Source organism: Etheostoma cragini, chromosome 4 (assembly GCF_013103735.1).
Source record: "Etheostoma cragini isolate CJK2018 chromosome 4, CSU_Ecrag_1.0, whole genome shotgun sequence".
NCBI classification, from domain to species: Eukaryota; Metazoa; Chordata; class Actinopteri; order Perciformes; family Percidae; genus Etheostoma; species Etheostoma cragini.
The window spans coordinates 22029961-22057609 of NC_048410.1; the positions used below are offsets into that span (position 1 = coordinate 22029961).

At 41.0% G+C, this 27649-nt stretch overlaps 1 protein-coding gene and 1 long non-coding RNA gene across 5 annotated transcripts in view; one reads left to right on the forward strand and one right to left on the reverse strand.

The window, feature by feature from the left end:
• Nucleotides 1-1087: 1087 nt before the first annotated feature.
• On the reverse strand, nucleotides 1088-25822 carry LOC117944088. 2 transcript variants are annotated; one of them, XR_004656496.1, is made up of 4 exons: nucleotides 25810-25822; nucleotides 14747-14751; nucleotides 10632-10741; nucleotides 1088-1098 (listed from the first exon to the last, which is right to left on the reverse strand). It is a non-coding gene; the product is annotated as an uncharacterized LOC117944088 (long non-coding RNA). The 2 variants fall into 2 exon arrangements; XR_004656497.1 differs by lacking the exon at nucleotides 14747-14751 and having other exon boundaries at nucleotides 10632-10744.
• Nucleotides 3355-27649, forward strand: part of LOC117944085 (synaptotagmin-2-like) — a 31344-nt gene continuing 7049 nt past the window's right edge. Inside the window, exons 1-3 of one of the 3 annotated variants that reach the window (XM_034870641.1) lie at nucleotides 3355-3696; nucleotides 25398-25623; nucleotides 25755-25912. In XM_034870641.1, the coding sequence (XP_034726532.1) occupies nucleotides 25422-25623; nucleotides 25755-25912 (360 nt within the window). In that variant the 5' untranslated portion in view covers nucleotides 3355-3696; nucleotides 25398-25421. Of the gene's footprint in view, nucleotides 3697-20203; nucleotides 20438-25397; nucleotides 25624-25754; nucleotides 25913-27649 lie in introns of those variants that run through there. The other 2 variants (XM_034870643.1, XM_034870642.1) reach the window with 2 other exon arrangements.

Consider the following 27649-nt stretch of genomic DNA (forward strand, 5'->3'; position numbering starts at 1 on the left):
ATGTGCTTTTACAGTATGTTACGGTAGAAAAAACTGAGCTGAAGAAATGCAAATCACAGATGAAAGTGGGGGGGAAATGCAAATAGAAGAGATGTCTTCATCGTCTAAACCACCACTGGGTCTCTCCCTCGGTCCCTCATCATGTTCAGATTGTATGAACCAGAGTTTGGTGCCAGATTTTATGCAAGAATACTGTTTCTTAGTAGTATACACCCTTAGTTTTACTGTGTAGAGATAGTAAGGAAGCATGTTCCATAAAGAGTGACCTAGCTCTAGAATCTGACTACGAGTGTGGCAACCTCTAGTGTTACAACGGAGAAATGACATCTGCAGGCCTTCTGAAAATGGGAGGATTGAAAGAGCTTTTTGTTGTGAGTACAACCATAAATTTCTACCTCCACATCCCAAAAATGAAATGAAAAATCAAGACCGGGTAATTACCTATTTGAGTTACAATGCTTTGATTATATTTCTGCCATTTTGTGCCGTCTGCATGCAATATTTGTGTCGTTCAGCTTTAACCTGTGGGCTGGGAGCCATAATGGGTCTCAGGACTACTTCTGGTGGGCCCCTGGAGGCTGCAACAGGGTCATGGAGCGAGAGACGTTCTCTAATTTAGGTCCTGCACCGCGAAAGTTTCAAACCTCCCTCCATTAAATCACTGATAATGTAATAACAGCACATATAAAATTTACGCCACATGTTTGAATCTGTAAAATTCAATTTTCTTGCAGTTACCTAGACTTATGAAATGAGAAATAATGTCACGTGATTTTAGAAAACTGCAAACACTGTACTCATGTTTAATCATTTGGGTGAAAGAGGCGTTCACTTTTAATGTCGATGTTCAGTTTTCTTTTTGCTGGTGATTAGATGCGATGTTGTTGTTTTTTGCTTACTGTATGGATTAATTAGTTGCTATTTTTTGTGGGGAGAGTTTCATTTGCGCAAACATACTGTATGTCAAATGTGCAAGGTCTCTATTGATGGCAACATGGGTCTGTCTGTGGGTCGGCCCACCAGTGTGGTCCAGACCTGAATATCTCTGGATGAATTGATTTTGCACAGGCGCTCGTGGGCCCCAGACAAAGTGACTGACTTTGGTGATTCCCTGACCTTTCCTTTAGCACAACCACCAGGTTCACATTTGTGGTTTTGAGTGAAACGTCTCAACAATCGATAGTCTAAGTATTCATGTCCCTCTCAGGATGAACTGTAATCCTTTTGGTGATCCTCTGACTTTATATCCAGTGTCATTGTCAGACTAAATGGTTCCAATACTTTAGTTTATGACCAAATACCTGAAAGCTAATGGCTGAAAACCTGCCGTATCTGCGCTGATGTGTTGAATGCTAATTAGCAAATGTTAGCACGTCAACACACCTAAGTAAGATGGTGGACATGTAAAACAATCTACCTGCTAATTGTCAGCATGTTAGCATTGTCATTGTGAGCTTGTTAGCATGCTTTTTACTCTTCCATTTTATATTGGAGGCTCATAATACTGCCTGGCTCCCCTTTATGAAACAACGGATCTCTATGCTGAATTATTAGTTTCATGTAGTGTGATTTGTTGCTATGAAATCCAGCACGAGGCAATCGCTAAATGTCCTGGTTAATAAAAAATTGGATCCCATCAAAACTTTACTCTATCACCACTCCCTCCCTGGAGCGGGAAGCAAATAGGCACGGTGGGGTGGAAAGTTCATAAAAAGGCCCGATGCATTAGTGACGCAGCCTCTCTGACTCATGAGGTGGTCTAAGTGTTGTTAATGCACGGAGCACTGCATGGCCACTTTTATGTCAAGGGTAACGCCAAAGGCAATAAAATGGTGTGTCCTCCTCAAAGGGATCCTGACTGTTATTGGATGAAGGGATTTTGGCAATGTTCCCACAAGGTTTAATATGTGTAATGGTGTAACTGGCACTCACACTTCTATCCTGTCGTTGCTTTTCATTAACAAATGTTTCACTGCTATTGCACTGTCTGAGTACACTCTTCATTTGACTTGGGCAGTTAAGGTGGCATGAGGAGATGACACTGCTATGTTTTGTTTAAGCCAGTCTTTCTCATGTTTTTTAACAGCTTTTAAAACGTTTTTGCCAAATAGTGTCCCTGAGATCTCTTCTTCATCTGCCTTCACAGTCATAATAATCTAAAACGGTTTAAAAAATCATTAGATTGTCTACATTTAGGCTACTACACATTGTAAACAGTGATTCCTACAAAGCAGCCACGTGCTGTATGGATTTCCCCAGAGACCTGCAGTGTGATGCAGCTCGGTCCAGCTGCCCAGGACCATGGTAGTCTATTGATTTCAGATGGCGGAGCAAGACTTCATTACGCCTGTTTAATTGTCTTAGGCACTGAGTTGATGAGTGGGAAGGAAATTATAAACAAGAGAAAACAAATTTCCTACATCTTTTGACATGCATGTTTAATTAGATCTCTTTTCTGCGGATATTTCATCTGACGTGACCAATCTTAAAAGAAACGCTCGAAGAACTGAATGTTGTGTCTGCAGGCGGCATCATTACACATTCTCTTCAACAACACACAGTTTCACTCCTGCTCGACTTGTACACTTTTAGTTCAGTTTTAGTACTTAGACAACTCTGTAATCTCTAGTCTACATAATGAAGCAGCAGCAATGATCCGTGTCTATCCTGCAGCTCATCACCTTCTGCTCTTTTAAATTATTCACCAGTCGCATGCTAGATACCTAAAAACAAGAAAGGGAGGAACTAGTTGCCTCTTCATGCTGCTGAGTGTGCTGGAGCTTTACATCAACTGCTGCTGAGGAAAAAAATATAAATAAATAAAAAAAACTTCCCATCTGTGTTCTGCCTGCCTCTACACTGCAGCAAAACCAGCCCGAGCAGACCGGTAACACTCCCTCACCCCCCCCACCCCCCCCCTTCTCATTCAATCCTCTCTGGTCCTCACACCTCACTGCACTCAGGTTCCTGCAGAGCTCCTGCAGCAGGGAGGCACAGAAGCTAAAACCTGTGAGAGCTCCTGCAGACTGCTGGTCACCATCTTTACCTCTCCACTGACCACTCATAGTTTTTTTAATGCTTATTGTTTCCCTCATCTCTCCTTGCTCTCTCGCTCCCTTCCCTCCTGCGTCTAATTCTCAAAGCTCAGCACTCCCTGACCGCCTGTACTCAGGGAAGAAGTGATGGAGCAAGAAAGAAAAGAGGAGGAGCATGGTTGTTAGTGCGCCACAGAAAAAACTACCACAACCCCCACCCACCCCCCCTCTCCCTACCTAGCCAATTGATGACATGGAGGGTTTTTATTGAGTAGCTCCTCAGCCAATGAGCGAACAGTGCCGGGAAATACAGCAGGGGAACTGCACAGGCTCTGATGCTTGCGCTGATTTCAGTGTGTGAGAACAATGTTAATCTGTGTGAGTGTTTCCTCTCCTCTCTGCCTGATCTGAGTGCACGTCAGCAGCACCTCGAGCCAAGAAAAAAGTCTTTTTTTTGAGAGTGTCTCCTTCTTGGACTGAATCACCCCCCCCTCTCCCCCTCCCGCAGGAGAAACTGGGACCTTCCAGCTCTGAGATGTCTTTTGAGAGTAGGATAAACCAGAGTGCAGATTGTTAATATATTTTTTTTCTTCTTCCTGCATTTCTGACCTTGTTCTCTGCTTCCACTCCTCTTTTGGGAGGCAGCACATCTCTCTTCCAGGTAAGCAGCGTTTGTTACTCTCCTCTCTGTCCACAGCATCATCAGTTACTGGGGCTCTGCTGCGTGCCAGGTTGTCACAGAGGCACCTAGCCTCATTACACACATCCTGTCTGAATGTGGAGGGGAGAAAAGCTCTGCGGAGAGGGAAAGAGAGAATAAATGGCTCAGGGGTAATTAGAGCAGACCGTGTTAGCGGTCTTCGTCACCTCTCATTTTAATGCAGAGATTCCTAAAGTAATCTTAAATCTGCCAGAGGGGAACTTTTTTTACTTTTATGGGGATTTCTCATACTGTAGAAAGAGCAGTAATGGCACTTTTATTTGGTGGTTTATAGTCTGGATTTGTGTATTTGTTTTATGCACAGTGAACATTTTCTTCTTTTATCTGTATTCTTTACAGGGGCTTTTTACAGTGGGTCGGTCTTTAGATGGAGGCTGAGAGGCAGCGCACTCTTATACAGTAAAAGCTCTGAGGGAGCATAGTTAAATCTGCTGAGCCAGCAGGAGTGAATGGCCCACCTAAGAATCTGCAGAGCTCACTGTGTTCATGTGCATCTGTTAAGCCAGTGAATTTATGCCAAGTCAATTACAGTCGTTTCTTTAAATTCATTTGAGTACAAGCATTCCCTTCACTGACTGGAGGGGAAGTTGGTTGAAGGCAAAGCTGTCTTTAAATGTTGCGCATTACAGGCTCTGATGGCCACTGAATACATAGAAGCTTGACATTTAATTCATTTTCCTGTCATTTGGTTCAGCTCGCTCTTTATTTGGCCTCACAGACAGGAAATTAAGACATAATTTAGACTTCAGTGAATGATCCATGTTGGTACTATGTTTTCCTGGGCTGATTATGATGCAGTGTTGTGGACAGATCAGCTGGTGCAGTGGTTTCTTTATTCCGTGGGGATGTTATGAGTACATGCCTGGGACACTCCGGAGTGTGTGAGCCAAATGAGGACTTCCTTTTGGCATCAACAGAGATGGATCAGGGAGTGTGTAGCTGCAGTATGTCAGCACTCACACACACACACACACACACACACACACACACACACACACACACACACACACACACATACTGACACAGCGTTCCTCTTCCACAATGTCCGCCCTTGCCTTGGTGCATTTAGTGCTGCAATAGATGTTTAACAGGTTCAAAGTGGCATATCTTCATATTGCAGATAGTACAGTGCATGTGTGACCTGACAATGCAATACCAGAGCATGTGTATGCTTCTATTCATTGATATAGACTTCACATGTTGTTAATGATTTCTCTCTACTACTTTTTTGTTCAAGACTGTCACGATCAAGAAGCTAATGTGACTAATTAAAAAGGGTTAGAGAGAGCACAAGATTAATTGCACAGCACAACGCAGTACAGCAGAATATTTCACATTTATTAAACTGTCTGTCGGTGTGTTGGACTATGACAGACCTGATGTGGTTTCTTGTGGAATTTGCATTCAGCGGTACACTGAGAGGATTAATCATACCATCACAGTGTGCTTGGTGTCTGGTGGTGAAGTCAGCGTTACATCATTTAGATGAGATTATATAGGGTGGTTCATCATAGGAATCCTTTCAGTTCAAGCACTCATCTTTTTTAGGGTTGGCGCACAACTTTGGTCAATAGGCCTACTGGAATCTCTGGAAATCTCTGGAAACACCTATTGGATTGTGGATTGGATGGATTGCTATGAAATATTTTGGAGACATTCATGGTTCCTTCGATGATCTGTCGGCTTTCGGCCCTCAACATTGGTGGTTTTGAGTGAATGTCTCAACAACTGTTGGATGGACTACCATGACATTTAATTCAGAAATTTGTGTCCCCCTCAGGATGAACTGTAACAGCATTAGTGATTCTTTATCTTACCTTAGTCCATCATCATGCCAAAAACCAAACACCTGCAAAATGACATTCTTATCAGCCTTAGCTGTACTTTGCTTTGTTTAGTAATTATTGGCAAATGTTCGTATTCAGTCCTAACTAAGATGGGTGACATCACACTTGCTATACATCAGCAAACTAGCATTGTCATTGTGAGCATGTTAGCATGTTGACGTCAGCATTTAACTGAAAGCACTGCTGTGCCTAACACAGACTCACAGAGCTGCTAGTGTGACTGCAGTCTCTTACTCTTTATTTAAATTATTTACAGTTTCATTGTTGGCACAACAACGTCTGAGCCAAAAAAAGCACTGGAGAAATTATATTAATGGTTGATATCAACCTCCTGTACCTACCAGTAGGCTTGGTAGACCCCTACTGGTCCATTTGTATGTCTATGTATGTGTTCGGTGACGGTGAAATCGGTTGAGGAACGTTGAAAATCTAAATTTCTGTGATGTTTCAGTCCATGTTGTGGACAATTCTTGTGGTTTGTCAGAAGGCCTCATTTAAGCTCCTTCAAGTTTCCACCTTACTGCTCCTGCTGTGGAGATGTGTTCATGCCCGGAGGACTTCTGCTGCTTGATGGTTCATAAAATGGGATTTTGTACTGCAGCCTATAATCCTGTCCTCACTGAGATCCTCTTTTACAGGCTGTCAGGTGCATTAATGCACATGAAGCACACTGACGATATCTCTCATTCATACTGTACACACACAGTGCTCTGTGTGTGTACAGTGTGCCTGGATCATCAATGAAACAAAAACAACAACCTAAAGCCCTTTTAACACATTTTGTGTATCCCAGAAATATTCAGGAACATTTTCTGGCTGGGGTTGTGTATGAATGGGAACAGGGATTGGTTTCCTACCTCAAGAATTCATAACAGTTCAGGGGAAAACGCTGATACGGCCGATGAAGGGTTCCATCCGTCTGAAGAAGAAACTCTGTTGATGACGTTTTTGAATCCGTGACTTGTTGATGGTTTAGCCTTAAATCCAACGCTTTTGCACACGTACATCTGGCCTTGCCCCATCTTCTTCTACTGTTGAGTTTTATGGCAGTTGGCATCCACAGGTGATCCTGCCATCTGCTGGACTGTCCCTTGTTCCATCTATTCCGACATAGCCATAGGATGTGTGAAATAGTGCAAGATGAAAATGTCCCTGGATGTTGTCGCGCATGTGAAAATAGTGCAAATCACTGACAGTTTTTGAGAGTTTCCCTGTCACAAGTGCTGAACTGATGTGTTTCCTGTCAGTTGAATGCTATAAAGACAACGTTTCTCTGCCGGAGGATACACTAGTATCAATTTCTTTTAAGGTTCGACCTGCCTAGAAAAGGTGATGTGGATCATTACACAACCTTACTGCATTCAAACTGTGAGCAAACACAATCAACAAGCCATTAAAGGAAGACCAAGATTTTGCTTTTTGTGGTCAGTTAGCGTGTTGAAAAAGATGAAAAAGAAAAAGGAAGATGATCAACCCTTCATGCCTACCCACAAGATGCATCAGGTCAAATCCACAGGACAGACTGGAGTAAAATCAGATGTAGAGGAGGAAGTTACAGAAGGTCATACAGGTCGAAAGGAACCAGATTTACTGAGTACTAGAGCTGTAATTATCACTCTGTTGGCTCTACAGAACATGTTAGCATTTACAGTATCAGCTCAAGTTCCCACTCACCGCTCTCGTCGGCATTGTTTCCAGGCAGCAAAAAAGCTCAGATAAACCAACTTTACACCACCTGCCCATCACCACATGGAAGACAGATACAAATGGATTTCCCCACTGATAAAAATCCAACAGTAATGGGCGCCTAGTTAGCTCACCTGGTAGAGCAGGCTCCTATGAATAGAGGTTTGGGCCTTGACGCAGTGGCTGCAGGTTCGGCTCAGTCCTGTGGCCCTTTGCTGCGTGTCAGTCCCCCTCTCTCTCCCCTTTCATGTCTTCAGCCGCCCTATACAAATAAAGGCCTAAAAAATGCCTAAAAAAACCCATTTAATGATATATTCCCGTAGTACATTGGTCTGCCCTGTGCTTTAATTATTTGCCTCAGTGAAGACTAAAGCACGCACTGTGAATGACTGTATTGACTGTCTTTTTCAGCCCAACCTCTGCAGTCTCTTGCAGAGGAGGATCAATACCTTTCAGTGGATCAATTTTGAATGCTTCTTAGTGAATTAATATATTTAAGTACCAGATGGAAGCAGCAACAATCAGAAGTAGATGCACTGTATATGTGCATATCTGTGCTCCTCTAGTTAGTCAGTTACAGTCTACATGCAGTAATACTCCAAAGCTAACAGCTGAAACTGATTTCAGAGGAGGTAACATTTTCCCATTTCTAGTGAAGTACATGCCAAATGAGCAGCAGCTGTCTGAGCTTTTGAGTAATTGGTACCAGTGTTGAATCAAGTATTATTATCCTTTACAAAGCTATAATGATTATTTTTTATATGAACACTGTCTCACCTGAATCTGCAGCTCCCCTTAACTTTACACAGGTTTATGCTGACTTTAAGTTCAGACTGGTATTTTAGTCCAGAGGTCGCCTGACTAGCGGTCGGGCCCCCTCCAAAAGGTCCCAACATAAATCATGTGATTGAAGAATCATGTGGAAAAAAAGAAGAATAAAAAAAAAAGTTCTGACACAAATTAATATTCATTTTTGTACTTTTCCATTAATCTTCAAAGGAACCCAGATCATTGTATCTCTTTAGGCCTCGACGTTAACAGGGGAAAGGTAAAAGGGGACATGTTTCAACAACTCAGAGACATTTGACACACGACAAGGGGCTCCAAATAAATACTGTCTTTTGTAAGTAATTGTGCTTCAGCTAAATGTAGTAAAATAAAAAGTAGATTTCCATCTGAAATGCAGTTGTAAAGAATTAAAGAGTATGAGTCTGTGGTAACCTCTGTAAGGGAAAGACTGTATGTGTATAGTGCCCTCAGCTGGTCACTCTGAGGGCTTAACTCTTAGCTGACTTGATCCAGAGGCATGATAACTAGTAATAAAAAACAACAGTAAAGAAATGCCATTTCTATTTCTGAACTAAAAAACATATTAAAAACATCACATTAAATAGAGTGATCTATTTGTCATAATACCAGAACAAAGAGGAACTGTCTGTCATTTTTTTCTGGGTTGATGCAGCATTTTGCTGATGAGGGGCTTTTTTTAATGACACCAATTTGTCTTTTTTCCCAGCACGAAACCCCTGACAGATTTAGAAATTTGCTGGAGCAGAAAATAGAAGATGCCACGATTGACACATCTGGTACTTGTATTCATTGCTTTGCCTTTGGCCCGGAGGAGTAGTACACCCTTAAAATGTTTTGCTTCCAAATGCATCCACATTACTTTGTGTGCATTTTAACAAGGCGTAGAAGGTCGTATGGAAATGACTGCTCATTGTTTAATTAGCAAGCGTCTCCAATCAAATCTGATGTGAAATGGTTTCGAGGCCAGAGGAAAAGAAGTCGGTGCAGAAGGATCAGATAATTACTCACTGTACTCGTGTCCCTTCTTGCTTCTTTGTTACTGAGTACTACTCCGCCATAATGCCCCAGATCTGTGCAGTTGGGCAACACATCCTTCACTGATGGATAGATATATTCCCTCCTTCTCTTATTTCTCCCTCTTTGTCTCTAAATGTCACTGTCTCCCTCCCTGAATGCACCAATATCCAGATCTAGTGGTTTGGGCTATTTTTAGCACCAGAAAGAAGGAAAAAAAGTGTGTGTGTGTACATATTTCAATGATGTCGGTTTCAGTCTTGATGATGTGTACAATTAATCTTTATCTGGCTTAATAGTGTGCAGTTCCCGTTGAGAAATGGCCGGTTCAGATCGATTGCTTGGCCTCCTCTGTTGCTGCTCGCAGCTTTCTTCAGACCCGCTCATTCAAACAACTCCACACACTGCGTTTCCTTGGGTCCAGAGCAATACACCCGCCATGACATAGTAACATCTTCTAGCACTGCTAGAGGATATGCGCCATTTGCTAACAGCTGGCTGTTTGGAACCAGGCTATTACTGGGAACAAAAGGGTTCATTTTGAAAGTTACATTGCTGATGCTTGAAATGTTTCAGTTTGACACAATGTAACATCCCCGGTCACTCAGTGTACTGTAGCCAGCACGTCGCTCTGTGGTGTAACAGGTAATTGGGTACCCGTTCAATACACTACACAGTGTTCACATAACACACAACTATTAAAAATGTCCTGTTGATAGCAAGAGCACTCAACTTCCTTGGCTAAAAAGTCGCTGGAATGAACAGTTGTCAAGGAAACCAAGAGACAGACAGACAGAGACTCCTTCCTTTGAGTTAGATGGTGTGGGAACAGGTTAAGGCAAAAAGAAACAAGGCCAAAAGTGAATAATGACTCAAGTGTTAGATTGGTCCAATCTGAAAAACCTTGAGAGGAGAGATAACCTTTGCACAAAAACTCCAGAGAGACAAATATCATGTTGCGTTGAATTCCTGTTATAGGTTACAATTATTCCTATTATTTCCATGCTGAGCAATATATTAGCTAATTTACACAGAACTTGTCTTTTGTTGTATGTCAAGCTTTCAAATCCACTTTTTGAAGATTTTCTGGTCTTATGTTTCGTTATCAAATGGAAATGTATGTGGGCGTTATGGTTTGCCTTTAAGTGAATGTACACACAGGGGAAATTTAGTAGAAAGACATTATGCAGTTAATTACTTTTGCTAGTTTTACTCTTGTGACTAGAATTGTTTTCCGCTTCTTTCATGATGTAAGCAGATGGTAATCTACAGTGGCATTTACGACTAATTCTCATGTGGACACGCATGCATTTGGTTTGGGTGATGGTTTGATTGTTTGAAAGCATTTTAGAAATGGGTTCAAGAGCTACATTTTTTTTCATGTTTTTTATTTGATTTAACTTTAAGGCACCTCCCTCCTGTAGAGGACAGTCCTGGTTGAGTGCAGAAGGCAAATGTCTGACCGGGGAGGGCAGTCAGCTGTTCTGTCTCTCACCTGGTCAGCCTTGGCATCGGGACTGTTAGGCCTCCTGCACACTGCCTGCGTGGCACGAGCGTGGCATTTCTGTTGCGTGGCGGCTGCGTGGCGTTTTCTATGTCTTTGCACACCAGAAACATCTCGGACGCTGCTGCTGCGTGATTTGGATCACCCTTCATCAACATATGGGGAGAGAGTTGTTGAAATGCACTGCACATTATTTTTGTAAATTACATTTATATTTGCATTTATGTCAAAACCTAGAGACATTCAAACATCCAAATGTCAATTATTAAATGTATACATGTCAAAATGACACACCTCTGACGTGTGTGTCACCCAAGCAGTGTGCAAGCTCCCACCTGTTATCATGGGAGCTGAAATAAAAATGGACACGCCATGCGGGCAGTGTGCAGGAGCCCTTAGCTCACGCTGCATCTTTTCTTCTCACTTTGACAATATTTAGGACCTTAACACCTCATATATTTCACAGATGCATACATTGCTTTAATTGCTGACACTGGTCATGATTGAGATATTCTCCCCTGTTATGAGTGAAGACCTAGAAGACATAGTATTCACTGGCAAATACAAAGAAAGCTCATATATACCTGAATGACACACCAGGAGATATTCTTAACCCTATGGTATGGTATTTGGGTCAAATTGACCCATTTCAAATTTTTACAAGAAGAAAATTGTTAAAAGTATACATTTTTTCACCATGACAATCAATGGCCTTAATTTATTTTTTTGTGATAAACATGTATTCCTGACTCAGTTAATACATTTATTCTGGATATGACCACTCATGTTTTTTCCAAGATAAGAATGATCACATGGTGGATTTTTAACATGAATTATATCCTTATGACAAAAAACAAATCACATTTCCATTTTTAATTGTTTTCTACTAAAGACTGATTGCATACCCTAAGCATATACTGTATTTTATCTCAATTGTTTGAAATTGAGATAAATACAATATTTGTTAACAGATTAGGAAGTACAATTTGATTTCAGAATTGTTTTTAAAACCCCATATAAGTCACGGGTCAATTTAACCCGAGGTATACTTGAGGGTTCCGAAAGTGAAAACAGTACAAAGGGTTAAATGTCACAGTAGAAAAAGCACAGGTGTTAATAATAAAGCAATCATGGCTGAATCCATTTTCAAGGTCCTGGTATTGTGCATACTGGCTCGGTTTGTGTTCAGGTTAGTGTCCCAAATTCCACTATGGCCACACCAAGACGCCAATTTGTTGGGGTTAGGCATTTGAAATGGAGTGGTTAAGGTTAGGATAACCGATTGGTCAGGGGACAGGACCTGTGCAAAAGGGGTTACATTACGGCGAATTTGGAACATTGAACTGCACGTATACCGACTGGCTCACTGCACCTTGAAAACACAGCAGAGAGTTGTTTCCTCTCTACTCCTCTGGATGGAAAAAAACTTTTGTTGCTTGTGGTTCTATTGTACATGAATTTGGGACTTCAGCTGTATGTCGTGGCCGCAACACGCAGCGGAGCCGATCCGCAGCCGTTACGCAACCGGTGGACTTTGTTTTAATCCTGACACATTGTTTTTATTCATGCTACCAGTGAGGGGCGGCAAACTCAGACATGTTCAAATCCTACACATACTACTTAAATTGCCCCTTTGACAAGAGACACTTTCACGTGTTAGAGCAAGAATTAATAATGACCATATCCCTTTTCATTTAACCAACTCTTGACCTCCTGAAACATCTTAAGACCTAGGCCACACCTACTCTAACCCCAACCGGTCGTCAGACACCGCCTACCATGAGCCTGGGTCTGTCCGAGGTTTCTGCCTTAAAGGAAGTTTTTCCTCGCCACTGTTGCACTGTTGCTTGCTCTGGAGGAGACTACTAGAACTGTTGGGTCCTTGTAAATTATGGAGTGTGGTCTATCTGTAAAGTGTCTTGAGATAACTCTTGTTATGAATTGATACTATAAATAAAATTGAATTGAATTGAAATTGAATTGAATTGAATTGAATTACACAGGTACTTTTTTAAAACATAGCCTTTCCCATGAGGGAGCCCAGGGGGCCTGGAGCCTGTAAACACATGTCCAGAGCTTGGTAATGGGGCTTGGGAGGGAGCATGGGGGTGTTATGGTTACTGTAAACGGAGCTTTTGGAAGACTCCGGCCAAGGTGAAGACTTTTAAGAAATGCAACTTGTGTGTTGACGTGCAGACAGGGAAAACCAAAATTTGGGCCTAGTAAAATCCAACATTTCTTGTAAAGGCACACGGGAGGCAGGACTACACATGTCTAAGCATAAATGTACCGTTACTCGTCCATTATTTTGTAAAATGGAGGCGTCAGAATGCACTACGGAGGTCACGGCTACAAAATCTAACACTAACAAGAAACAGCCGCCGCCTTTTTTTAGGCAAGGCAAGGCAGCTTTACTTGAATAGCCCATTTCAGCAACAGGGCACATCAAAGTGCGTTACATAAAAAAGATGAAAATAGTTAAAGTTACAGTGCAGTATAAGAAATTAAACATTAAAGAGCAGTTGAGAACTGTCAAAATAAAATACAAAACTAAAAGTTACATTGCAGCAGTTAAAAACAGTTAAACATATATGAGCAACTAAAATAGTAGATTTTAGCCTGCTAGTATGGGACAGTGTATCTGCCGCTGCCCCACACACATTACTGGGGTGCATTAACCATTAGGTGAAAACCCAAACTTTGTTGACCTATAAGGTTTATACAGACACTCTATATAGTCTGGACCACATGTCTTTACCATCTCATCCATCCACCCAGCAGGATCATGGGACTTTGTACTCTGGTTACCCAGAACCAAGAGTGGAAGTACTTCTCTTTACACTACAATATAGTCGTTACTAAAAGGCTTAGTTTAATCACGGCAAACTTTGTAAAATCCTGAACTCCAACTGTTTCTTGTGTATTTTACCATCAAATCTATGTTACATCTGTGTTCAGGCTTCTAATTGGCCAAAATCATCATCTTCTTCTTCTTCTTCTTCTTTACACGACTGGGGTTATATCACAGCTGGTGGGCTTGGAATGCCTGGACACTGGAGATTATTCTAAACAGTGCATTTGTGGATTGGGCTTCTTTTTTTAATGAATGAAGGGAAACCCCGGTTTTTAAAAAGACCTGTGTATGTGTAGACTAGGCCAAAGACACTCATAGTCCACCCACATAGGTGTTTTTTACTTAGCCTTTGTTTCCTGATTGGATGTCTTCTCTGGAATTTATTGTGTGTACAAACAGGGCTTTGTTTAAAGGAAAGTACTTGACTGTCAGTTGTGCTGCACCTGTTACAGACAGACAGACAGCCAGCTGTATGGTAAATTAGTTTCCACATTCTGTATACACATAAGAACTAAGGAACATCCTTCTCAAAAACATAGCTGCAAGGAACACAATACAGTCACACGGACATGAGTGCACTGAGTTTTATTGCTACAGTTTGTTGAGGGCAGTGATGGCAGCGGGCCATCTGTAGCATGCTTTCTTACAGATCAGAGAGCTATGTCAGCGGCCAGATGGGAGTACAGTGAAGCACGAGTTCACGGGGTGGGTGGGGTCGTCTGCTGTGGTGAGTGCCTTGCGCGTGATGGCAGTGTCCGTGCGGGGTTGGAAGAACAATTGAATGTGTTTTTAGGGAGTTTGTTGCTGTTGGTGAAAGTGAGCATGGTGAAGTAACATGTGGAAGAGAGTGATGGGTTCAATGATGCTCTTGTACATGGGGCAATAGTATATAGCACATTTCAGAACCAAAGGCAATTTAAAGTGCTTTATAAAAAACATCAACATACAAAACAAATATGACAATTTATAAAAGAGAGAATAAAAAACATTTTTTTGTTAATGTTATCAGTTCAAGTCCAAACGTGTTATAAACCTTCTATTCCAGTTTTAGGAAAGCCATGTATAAAGGAATGTAATTATGAATATAATTATATCACTTAGGATATACACTGTATAGTGTCATCATGCCAAATCTGCTGTCAGAACACAAGAGTTCTTCTTCGACAGCGGTCATCCCACTCGACCCACTCCATAAAAAAATCCCCTCATTGTTTGCAGACACGTACACACAAACCTAGAGGCAAACCCAGACACACTGTCACCTTGTCGACTAACTGCTACTTCCAAGGAAGACACCCAAACACTGCAACTCATGTACATAGCCAACTAACACCATATGGTGTTTTCTGTTTACTATTGTCTACGCTGCAGTAATGACCGGCCAGAGTAGTGCCTTGTGTGTGTTTGTGTGTGTGTGTGTGTGGTGTCACATGGTAAGGGTGAAAGATAAAAGCAAAGACGAGAGGATGAAGCGAGGCATGGCAGGAAATGGAGGAAGAGTGTGAGCAGCTGACAGTTAAACAAACTGCCTGCAAGCTTTGTGTTTCTCTTGTACACCCCTGCATTGCAGCACTCCCTGCAGGAACTGAGAGGGTGCAGTCTTTTCTACATCCTCTCTGCTGCCTCAGAGGAGACGGATAATCTCGACCAAAACGTCCCAGCACAAGTCGGCAGCAGCTGTCCTCGGCTTATGTTGGTTATCTGGGGCTTTGATAGTGGTTGTGTAGCTTGTATCCGCTGTCCCAGCGCAGCACAGTCCTCGGGCCTGACTCATCTTTTATGGATATGGCAACTAGTAGAGAGAGAGAGAGAGAGAGTTTCACTCATTCGCAGATGCTCTGAGAAAATGAGAGTCAGGAAAGAGCTGGAGTATCCCACAATGCACTGGGAGTCTGAGTGAACCAATCTAGTCCTACTATACTACCACTACGTATGGGATGATAATGCAGCTGAATTGTGACCTTGCACTAAACTCTGCCAGGCTACCAAAGCTGCTGAGTCAAGGAGCTGAAGTGATTTATCAAATCCAGACGAGAACATTAGCTGATTACATCTGCAGCCGCATCCAGAGGAATGGAAAATTAACATTACTTTGTTAGAATTAACAAACGTGTCATCTGGCTGCTATTGATAATATGTAAATGATGCCTGTTACCTTTTTGTTGATCTTGTTCATGGCTATGGATGTTCAGGGCTGCTGATATTATTATTGTATCTATATATGAAGGTTATATAAAAAGAATAGCTGACAATTACTTCATTAGAACATTTTAAATCTGATAAACACTTCAGCATTGCAGGAGTAACAGAATTTTTAATTATTAAATGTTGTTGCATTTCATTTAGGGATATACTGTGTGTGTGTGTGTTGTGTGTGTGTGTGTGTGTATATGTTTCTAATCACTCATAATGCAGCCTTACAGGATTTTTTACAAAGCCTTTGAACAATGTGTCATACATTTGAAATCTGTGGACTCTCTCTCTCTGTAGAATGCTGCTTAGTTTGGCTCTCTGCCCTTCTAACATTTCCTCTATTCTTCCTGTTAGCAATTTATTTCACAATGGAGTCTGGGTTTACTGTGTCCTAAATCTACTTTCAAGTGAATTAAGTTATTGTCGATGCCAAGCTTCCTACTCTGCCAATGCAGATTTCCAGTGAGCGCTGCCATACTTAGTATTAAATGCCATTACTGACTGTAGGAACTTTCCATTGGGACAACACAATGGATCAGTGAGCTGGGAGTGAGAGAGTCCTTCTGATGTCCTGTATCGCCCACCCTAACCTTTAAAGGGAGTCACTAAAGCTTGGTGTAATGGTCTGTGTCTGAATCTGTCCGACCAGTTATAACAATCGTATTTTGTCTTCCAGTCATAAAAACAACTACAAGAGCATTAAAGGAGCTGTAAGTAGGATTGTGAAGATCCAGGACTCAGCCAAAGAATTTGAACATAGACAACTCCTCAGTTCATGTGAGAAGTGATGACATGCGGTTAGACACCCCCCTTGCCCTGATTGGTGCATCTGAACAAGGAGCGGTGGATTTTTGCAAATAGCACTATGGGCTGTAGGTGGTACCATTTTTTATAAATAATAATGTAGTTCTACTGGAACAAAGGGTCAGTTTCAGCAAATGTGACAGAAAATTTGTTTTACAAGTCTTACCTACTGCACCTTTTAGGAAAGAACATCTCAGACATCTTCTGGTTGTGTCTGAAGAAATCCAAATCCACCTACCAGTGCCTCTTAATTTCACTTACAATTTGCTCCAGGAAATCACTTTAAGCTTGAATTGCAGCCACAAAATAGTCTGACACATAACCCTTTGTACAAACCACAGTCATGCTTTTCCCTCCCATTTTAAGGCGTAAGTGTAGCACCCAAGCAGTGTGGGGCAGCACCTGAGCCAAAGAAATGTAACTAAATTACTTTTTTTAGATCTAATGATTTTAGTTCCCATTGGACATCTTCAGAAAGTTTTAAACTTTTTTTTGAGTGTTATTCATTTATTATCTGCTTTAACATTTCCAATGTTTTAAATGCAGATAAAGTGGCAAATATGGTCCAAAATGAAATGGGAGGACCCGTAAACTGGCCCGCTAAACAGTCATTCACAAACCTATAGAGATAAAACTGACAATCTTTCATTTTTACCTCTCAGTTTCTGTAACAAGCAATTTATTATATTGCATGTTAATTAGTGAGTTTTAGGGGTGCTTGTAGGTGGATTTTGCTACGTTTAGACCAGTGTTTCCTCTCGTTTTCAGGCTTTATGCTAAGCTAAGCTAACCACTGGTAGGCTTCATTAATATCTGTCCGTTTAACATGAGAACGTTATTGATCGTCTTATCTCCACCTATCTGATCCATGTGATTGAACTTTGGAACACAAATCGTGAAGTTTGACGATGTCCAGCTGGTTTAGAGAGGAGGTTGGAGTGACTGCTTATTCACCACTTATTGTATGTACTTTATATGACTAAGAGGCAGAATGTAGCAAGCAGCAGAACAAGTAGGGATGCTGCTTTTCTGCATTGAGTGCAAGGACAATGACAAAGGGTACTGAGAATGAAGTGTTTGTTATGAAGCTCTATGATGTACCACATTGAGGGCAACATCTGTTAGCCAGTTAGCCACGCCAGCGCCACAGTTAATGTTTACAACCCTATCCTACCTTATGTTCCATCCCTCTGCTTTTTGTCACGTCACGCAAGTAATGTGTTGCCAGGCAGAATGCACTCTGACTGCATCAAACTCTTGGCAAAAAAGAAAAATTATAGCATATTTCCCAAAATGTACATTTAAGGTTTCCTGTTTACTTTTAGAGATGTTACAGTGACAGCTTAATTCCATCTCTCAAGCTTTTTTACCACACAACAGCAACATCACCCTCCTAACTTCTACTTGCTTCTTCTGTTCTCCCTTATCCAACATCCTTTCACTTCTATGACATCCCCTCATACCGACCTTAGTCTACCAAAGTCACTTATTTGAGTTATGTAGGCTAATGTAGCTCGCAAGTTGATGGTAATGTCCCTCAGACAACTTCTGGGATGAAAGGGTTTAAAGTGCCCATGTTATGAAAAAAAACACTTTTTCTGTTATTTTGTGTCTCTAGTGCTTCCAAACGCATGCAAACTTGGAAAAAAAGTGCGATATGGGTTTCTGAATGTGTCCTGCCTTCACTCTCCGGTTGAACTGTGGTTTCTACGTCACTAGCCGAGACAAGGTGGCAAACCGTAGCATGTTAGCACTAGCATGCTAGCTCATTCTCAATGGCAAAACACTGCTACAACACACACTAGTTCACCATAATCTACAAAAGAACTACATGTCCCTGTCCTGCAGGTATTACACAAGTGCCCTTGTTTAGAAGTCTCCCACTTGATCCTACCTCTTACTGACAGAAGTTGGAGAAAGAGTTAGCTGGCTGATGTAATCTTATCTAGCTACTGCACACGTGCACCTCTCAACAAAGATAGTATAGCAGTGAGATGTCTCACTCTGCTGCTAAAACAGAGAGCTCAACACACAGGCTGAAAAGAGGAGCTGCAGCAATGTGCCGTACAACAAAAAATATGGTGTTTTTAAAATGAAACCATGTAAACCTTTTCTGGTACAACCTCAAAATACAATCATGAACCTGAAAATGAGTGTAATATGGGCGCTTTAAAGAACCGGATGAAAGGAAAAATCTAACTGTAAGAAATTTAGACTTGAAGGCAAGTGAGATATCCACCCTTAATAAAGCAAGGGACCTTGGCGAGCTTGAACAGTGTTGTACAAAGTTGCAGACAAATCTTTCTTTTTTAAAGAGTAGTCTGTGTCCCTTTAATTTTTGCTAGCAGATGAAAACTAATTTGTGGGAAAACATAGAAGACAATTATCTCATAACTACTAAACAGGGCTAGGACCTCATGTAAAAAATGATTTAATTTAATTAATAGTTCAAAGTCGGAATTCTGAGAAATAAAAGTCAGAATTGACTATAATCTTAGAATTCTGACTGTTTTTTTAAACTTAAAAATAATATAAATAATGAATTATAGACTTATAAGAGAGAGAGAAAAAAAGTCAGAATGTTTTCCCTTAGAATTCTGACTTTAAACTCAGAACTCAAATACATTTTTCACATGTGACTCTAATCCTCATCTGTACATAAATCAAGGGTATAGAAAAAGGAATTTGAAAAAGGAATCTCTGTGATGCAGCAGTTTTGTGGGAGATCCCTGCCCCCCTCTGGTGGCAGAAGCTCCCTGCAGTGTAATCAGAAGTGAGAGGAGGCACCTCACACCAGCTCCCACCAGCTGCTAGCTGAACATGAGCATACAGAGAGGTATTTCCCCAAAGAGCGTGATCAGGGACAGACGGTTTGAGGGGAGTCCAAGGATTAAATGTGGAAATTGAAAAAGGCTCAAATATCTACCGAAGTGTCAACATGAGGGACGTTTTAATGCATTAGTTGATCTGAATATAGTTTATCGTGCAGAATGACCGTAATGGCTAAGAGGACTTCCAGTTTTTTACCCTGATTTTCATATTATCGAATACTGTAATACTCTCATATCTATGTATGCATACATAGATTTCTTTGTTTCATGATGGAATGATTTTACATCAGCGCTTTGGGCTGCTGCATTTTTGTATTGTAACTGGAGATGATGCTTTGCAATCTGCAAATATTCAATCATCATTGAGGAGTCTCCTGAGGGATAAGTGAAAGGCAGACAAATTGACCTAATGATTGTTGGTTTCAGTTGTTCGTTCTGAATTGGGTTAAACGAGGAATTGTCTCTCCAGAGGGTTATGTGCACTTCTGAGATCAATTGTATGGGGATCCAATTAATTACATGAGCTCATTGTGATACTATTTGGAGCTGATGTGGTAAAGTCAGCGCACCCTTAAGAGTTCGTCAGCTGTCCTGCTACCTGCCTTGTTTGTTCTCCAGCTCTGATCTGAGCAAACTGTGGCTTTATTCACACACAGACATACACACACAGACACACACACACACACACACACACACACACACACAGCGTGTGCATATTGATCTTTACAACTGCCCTTCAATGCCAGACCCCAAAGAGTGGCATGCTGCAATCAGCTGTGTGAGCAGCATCACAAATGAGGTTAGGGAGAGCAAGAGAGAGAGAGAGAGAAAGAGAGATGGGGAGAAAGAGGTAAAGAGGTTGCATGCATGAGCACTAGGGAGAGAGACGGGAGAGGGAGTAGGTAGGTGTGTGATGGGAGGGTGGAAAATGGGGGAGATGTGTGCATCAGAAGAGAAGGAGGAGGAGGAGGCGGAGGAGGGGTGTAGTGCTGCAGTGGAGAGAAGTGAGAGGAGACTGCAGTCTCTGCTTATGGGAGCGATCAGACCATGTTACCACAGCTCTGAGGGACTGTAGCTATAGCTGTAGTTATTGATATTGGATGGGCCACCTCACCAAGGGGAATACCACATCTGACAGGTGAGTTTTGTTTTGGAGATTTTTTTTAATTTTTTTTTAATGAAGGGGCGGTTTTGTGACGTGAGTACAATCAAAACATCCAACTAGAAGATGGCTAGCATTTTCAAACTAAGTGAGTCATGACAAACTATTACGATTGCTGCACACTGTGACTGTATTCTCTGTACGTGAATATCCTTGTGAATCAGGATGTGTCAGAGCCTTTTTCTTGCGCCTGAGTGATGCTGGCCAGTGGTGAGCTGCAGAAATGAAAGGCAGATAAGGACTGAGTGCTGATGGCACAGAGGTAAACACCAAGCTAAAACAAGAAGCTGACCTATGGATGTGTTTTGGTGTATTTTGCATTCAGCCGATCACCTCCTCCCTAAAACAGAAAGCTTACGCTAAGTTATGGAACTATGAGTCTTGAGTTATTCCCAATTTGGACCCTGAATGCAGAAATTACCCTGAATTTGTGTTCATCACAGCTGCAGAAATCATTAAAGGTGAAGGTTTCTTGAATAATGATTTCTTGTACAGACATGAAGCAGCTGTTAAATTTTTTTGAAGGGACCCCTGTTGCAGCTAAAACTTTAATCATTGTTATTTAAAGCCGAGTAGTCGGAACTCGTATCATGCCCAGGCCCACCACTCAGGCAGTGACTTAAGGCTGGCCTTGAACCAATTGGTCACCTGGGCTATAGGGAGGCTGTGGCTCAATTCTCAATAGCTGATAGACACTATCAGGATTGCTTAGCAACAATAATCTGCCAACCCACAGCACACGGGCCTCTACTGTGCCGCATGCGAGCGGCACAGATTTGACCACAAATCCTACCTCAAGATGAGAGAAAGGGTATAAATCCATACAAAAAAATACACATGTTGGAATGCAATACTCTCTGAGTGAATGGAGATGAGGTTACATCATGGTTGGGTTCGCCCGACGTTGACAGAGAAGCCTGCCGGTACTTTCATGTTGCACTACAGAAATCCTCACATGCACTGTGAGCTTCTTCAGATGAAAATGTCTCCACAGCACAAAACTCACTGTATATCAATCTTACTTTGATACATAAACCCAATGTTTGTGTGTGTGTGTGTGTGTGTGTTTACGTCTGTGAAACCCTGCACTCAGCTGATGTCCTTGCTCTTTTAAACTGCACATAGTCCATCTTCTAAACAGAGATAGATCATTTTCTTTTAGTGTTTTTAGATGGAGACCAAACCAAAATCCTCTGGATAGCTCTGAACATTTGAGAGCTGTGATAACACACACACACACACACATACACATGCACCCAGATACATCCCATGCTGAGTGTGTTCTTCATTTATTTTCCTCATACAGTGGTGCATGCTTAACAGTTGAAGCAGTGATATTAAGCTACTAAGGATTTTTTTTTAAAGGAGTGAATTACAAAATGCTTTCTCTACTTGCCTGACAAAGTATTACTAATTTTGTGACCTTTTCTGTGAAAACACTTTTCTTCTTCAAATTCTTTGCCCTCAAGCAAAAACAAGCAACTGGAGAACAAGAAAACGGTTGTCAAGTTGCCAATTATTCTTTAGCATCATGTTGGGCTGGTGGGGGTCATGAAAGCATTAAAGCCGCGTCCGAATCGCAGTGTTCAGCACTGAAAATAATACCAGTCGGTCTGTCACACTAGCAGCTCCCAGAGATGTATCGTTCTACAGTAAAAATATTCTTGCTGATAGAATCTAATCCAGTTTTCTAAAAGAGTTTTTGCCTGACTTGTTCTTCCTAATGTAATATTCTTCACTGCTTTAAGTAATGTAATAAGTAAGTGACCATAAAATGAAGAAAAAACATGAAAAGAAGAATTCATCCTTGCACCAAACTTCTAATGCACTGATTCTATTGAATCCAAAGTGAGTTGACGCTACAGTTTTCAGATGTGTTCAGTTGTTTGCAGCATATGTTTTGCTATGTTTTGTAAAAAAAAAATTGCACCTTCATGAATGCTAATAGTGTTCTGGTGTTGCTCTCAGTTATGCAAGGAGAACACAGAAAATAAATAATATAATACTCACTTGAGGCTGGGAGGTTAAATTGATTTTGTCAGCTGTTTTGCGATGGATTACATTTCTACAGGATAAAAAGGTGAACCATTGTGAAAAGACAATTGATTTTCTAAGAATGTGGTTGAAACCGCTTTTCAATTACAGCCTAATTACTTGATGTACACTTAGTATATTTCTCCTTAAGGCTCCAACTAGTGATTCATCCGCGACTACGTCACGTTTGGTTTATCAAATGTCAGAGAACTGTGACTGACGCCCAAGAAGATGTTTCGAAAGTTGAAATTTCTGCTTGAAAAAAGGCTTAAGAGTAATCAATTATAGACTATAATTGTTCCATTAATCAACTTATTGATTAGCTCAATTATTTTAGCTTTGTTTCTTTTATTTTATTATATGAAGTATTCAAAAATGCATTCCTTTATTGATACATTTACATGTTAGCAATTAAGTATAAAATCCAAATTTGAGTCATTTTTTATATACATACTTGCTGTCCAAGTTTTATTTACAGACTCCATGAATAGGTTGTCTATCCCAGCATGCATTTGGTTAAACGCAGGAAATGGAACCATAACTTCACTAAAACCACGGGGATAAGCGAGCATCCGGACAGCGTACCTCCTGTGCGGAGATTCTGAGGCTAACAAGCCATCACCCGCTGTTAGCATTCCATTGACTCCCATTCATTGTGGTGTCACTAAGACAGCAAATAACTTTACATCTGAAGTCTTTCGACTCAATTTGTCCACTGTTTATTTCTAAAAAATCAAAACAATGTATAAAAGGTCCCATTACTTTGTATCTCACGTTAGGGCTCCGTAGCAGACGTTTTTGTAAAAATAGGCTAACGATTGTGTCATAACCACGCCATTTACTGTAGCACTGTAAACAAATTACGGTATTGTCAGGAGACGCTCGCAGGCAATCGGGGGTACGTGGAAGTCAACAGTCAAGAGAGAAGCCCACAGAGTGTCAATGAAAGCGTCGCTACAAAATATTTCAGCAACGTTTTGATGGATTGGAAACACTTCAGTATGTTGCAAGGGAATTCATATGAAGTAACATTTATTCACGAACAGATTTCACTTGGCACATCTATCAGAAGAGTTACAACTTTTCAGACAGGTTGCTCACGTCACATCTACATCCTCAAGCTCAGATTGAGGCTGCGCAGTAACCCCCAGCCATCACCAGAAAAGGGCTTCTAATTGACTTTGCTGGTCTCACAGGTACATCTATAATAAACAGTGGCAACCAAAGAGTTTTAACATTGATACCTAAAGTTAGCTAAACTAGCATAATCATAATTACGGACGTTACCCAATAAATCCAGTCTTATGCCGATGCTCTGGCATCTATGTCCTGATAACTGTTTGGAGAATATTTTTTTATATTTTAGTGAACTCACAAACAGCAAGAATCAGTCTCTTGTTCATTGACTGCACGGGGTTATAGAGTACTCTCATGTAAAGACTGCTGTATAGACAGGGGGAAACAGGGAGTCTGACTCTCTTGAACACCTTTAACCCTCATGTCATCTAATTTCTTTATGTCCGAAATATTGGTTTCTTTGAACCAAATCGCCCAAAAATAACATGGATAAATGGATGTACTTTTCACAGGTAAAATTAATGACTACTTCCATTGAATTGTTGGTGTTTTATTCAATTGTATAGCATTTCACACATGGTTTCAAAACAGCATCTGGTCTAACTTTTACATAACCCTGTATGTGATCAAGTCAACATTATCTGATCTTAACTATTAGTCAAAACAATTCATATTTTTTGACTTCTTTGTTTTGTATTTTAACTCAAAGTTAGGTAGCATGTTATATAAATTAGGTTTATTGACCATTGAATAAAAAAAGCGTTGGATAATGCAACATAAATGTCGGAAAAGTCGACGGGAAGACAACACAAGGGTTAAAGGTGTTCAGGTTGCAGCTAAGGACATTTTCACGGTACGCAAGTTGCCTGACTTTGACTGCTGGACTGTTGTGCAGTTTGTGTTGTTTCGCCCCAAACAGCCCATGTGTTAACTGTACAGAAATTAGCTTGAAGCTCCTTTGTGCACGTAGGAGTGTACAGTTTGTGTTCAGCTTAGACACTGACTCCAGTTCTTTCTGTAATTTCCCTCCAGTCTCTCCACGTCTTTCCTTTAATCTCTGTGTGCGGATGAAGTAGATTCATAAAGCCCAGGGGTTACCTGTATTTTGTGCTCAAATTGAAACCCTTTCAACTTGGGCTGACGCATATTCGCCTCACTTTCCCATGGCAAATTATACCCACTCATGTCTTTGTATGCTATTGTGACGCCTCTAAATTTCTGTCTTGCATTCTGTCTGAACACCACTTAAGGCTCACAAAGTCTTCCTGGAGTCTTGTTGTCATTGGAGGTTGCCAGGCAACCAAGGAGTGTATACTATCATTGTATTGTATCATCATGTGTAGTTATGGAACGAAAAGATGCATTTTGTTATTTAGTGATCTTTTAAAGCTGCTAGCTGTTAAAGACATGAGAGTAGTATCACATTTTGCATCTCTTAAAAAGAAACAAATAAGTGGCCATTTTGCCAATAATGTTGAACCATTTTAATAAATTAGATTCAAAGATAAATAAATTATCCAAAATTGTTGTTGGTTTTTCAGCGCTACGTTTAAGTTTGTTCTCGCAGTCTGTAATACACATCAGTTTGGTGTTTCCCACTCAGCAGAAAGAAACTGTTCAATGAGACAATATATTGTGTTTTAAGTAAGCTACAGTAAAATCCAACAAACACCTGTTACAATGAGCTTCAGGAGTAAGTATATCCTGAAAGTCTTTTAATACAAATGAAGATGAAACACACGTTTGTACCAAACGCCACCGCTGAGGTCATGGTACTACAGTTTTATCTTATCTTCTCTTTCTGTGTGATCTGTGTGTGCCTCAGGGACGCTGCGCCTAGTCTTTGACAATGAAGTTCAACTTGTTCAGGCCACAGGCCGTGGCGGCCGCTGAGCCCACCGGTGTCACCACCGTAACCATGGCTCCCACTCCGGCTGTCATCTCCACCTCGGTGCCGGACACCTCTGGCTCCAACAACACCGAGATCAGCAAGAACGACATGTTTGAGGAGATCAAGAGCAAATTCCTAAACGAAATTGATAAAATCCCGTGTGAGTATTGTTGCTGTGCATCCTCCACTTCCTGTGGAAAAGCTCTTCATTTGACAAAACGTTACAATTACTTTCAAAGAAACACAGAAGTCACAAGTCAATCATTGCTCTGTTGTTTTTTAAACTGACAGTGCCGCCTTGGGCTTTGATCGCCATCGCCGTGGTGGCCGCGTTGCTCATCCTCACCTGCTGCTTCTGCATAATCAAAAAATGCTGCTGCAAGAAGAAGAAGAACAAAAAAGGGAAGAAGGGCAAGGATGGCTTCAACATGAAGAACATGCAGGGCGAGGTATGACGCCTTGTGCCTTCTACATGTTTTGGGTGATGTTTTACCTCTTCTTTTCTACAACAATTGATCATTTCAGTTTGAATTCTTATTTATGCCATTTATTGCAATGTTTTTATCCATTTGACTATGTCTCTAGCTAACCAAATTTGATCTTTTACCAGCAGCTTTTGTAGCCCAGGCTGTAGAGGACACAAGGAGAGCTCTCTTTCCCTCCATTTATTCGCTGTTATTGTTGTCGTGGTCATTTAAACGTGTGACGTATTTCATTGTGAGCCCCAATGGTGAAAAATGACTTTAATAGGGTTGGCGAAAAATAATTATGCACTGTGAAGTGAAGAGTTTGAACTGACGAGTTCAAAAAGCTACAATTTTATAATCAAAGATGATGGATTAAGGTATGACTCCCCAGGAAATAACAGTGAGATTTTGGAAGCAAAATATAGCAAATCAGAGAATAAATGTTGGAAAGCCAGTGATTATTTTAAGAACTGATCAACTAACATCACCTTAAATTGCCCTGAGCTCAACTGACAGCTAATTAGAACACAATGTGAGCCCCCCCGCCAAAAACAAAAGCCATTTTTCATCGTAATTGTGGTGTTGGTGGTGGTGTTGACTGCCTCTCTTTTTGTAGTGTGTTTGGTGTCTTGTGAGTTGAATCTCTTCCTCTCTCTGCTCTCCTCCTTTTCTTTCCCCCCTGCGTTGTGTCTGTCTTGTGTGTGCCTCGTGTTTCTTGACTGTGGTGGACTCCCGCTCTACGGTAGGTGGATAGCTCATGTTGACGCTCTCTGGCCCCCGGGGCGGAGGGGGTTTCATGGAATGAAAGTCGTAGCTTCCTTTGCAACTCTTTTTTTATTTTTTTCCTTTTGTTATGACAGCTTGAGAATGTAACAATCCAAAGCTATGATGTCCATAAACCCCTAGAGAGGAGAGTCTAACCATCTCACGCATTGTTCCGGGGACAATGTAACTGTAACTCACACCAATATGGAAAGTATTGGCCGAAGAGATGATGTGCAAGACACTTTTAATACCATTAATCAATGCATGTAAAGGGCATGATTGGTTGTTTGGGAGACATGGAAACGGTGATGATAAAACTGCATGAAGAGCCAATTACTTGCAAATCTGTCCTTTTCATTGTAGCGCTCAAGGAGGAGGTAGGATGTGGAGACACTGGAGGGTCTGAAAAAAAAAAAAAGAGTACAACCAATTCAAAGTCAGGGTGAACTTGGCAAGAAGGCTTTAATTGAACTACAATATTAAGCTGCAGCAATAAGACTCTACATTATTCAAAAAGCTGGCTGTGCCAGCTACAAATGCTGAAAATGCTGAAACATTTACTGTAATAACGGTGAGCTGAAAAGCGGCTTTTTTTGGTGACACATCAATTTAAAGGTGAAACGAGGCATGCAGCAGTGGTGGAAGATGTATTCAAATCCTTTACTTAAGTAAAAGTAGGCCTACTAATACCAAAATGTGTAAATACTCTTTAAAGTACGTAAACATCCTGCATTGAAAATTATGCTTAAGTATCATAAGTGTCACAATGCTAAGTGTTTATTCGGCTAATCATTTCAGCTGGGCTTGTAGGCCGTTATATTGTTTGGTACTTTACAAACTACATGTGTTTTGTGTGCAAACATGTTAATTTGTAAAGTTATTAGTAACTGAAGCTGTAAGATAATGTAATGAAGTGATAAGACAGTATTTACCTCTGAAATGTAGCGGAGTGGA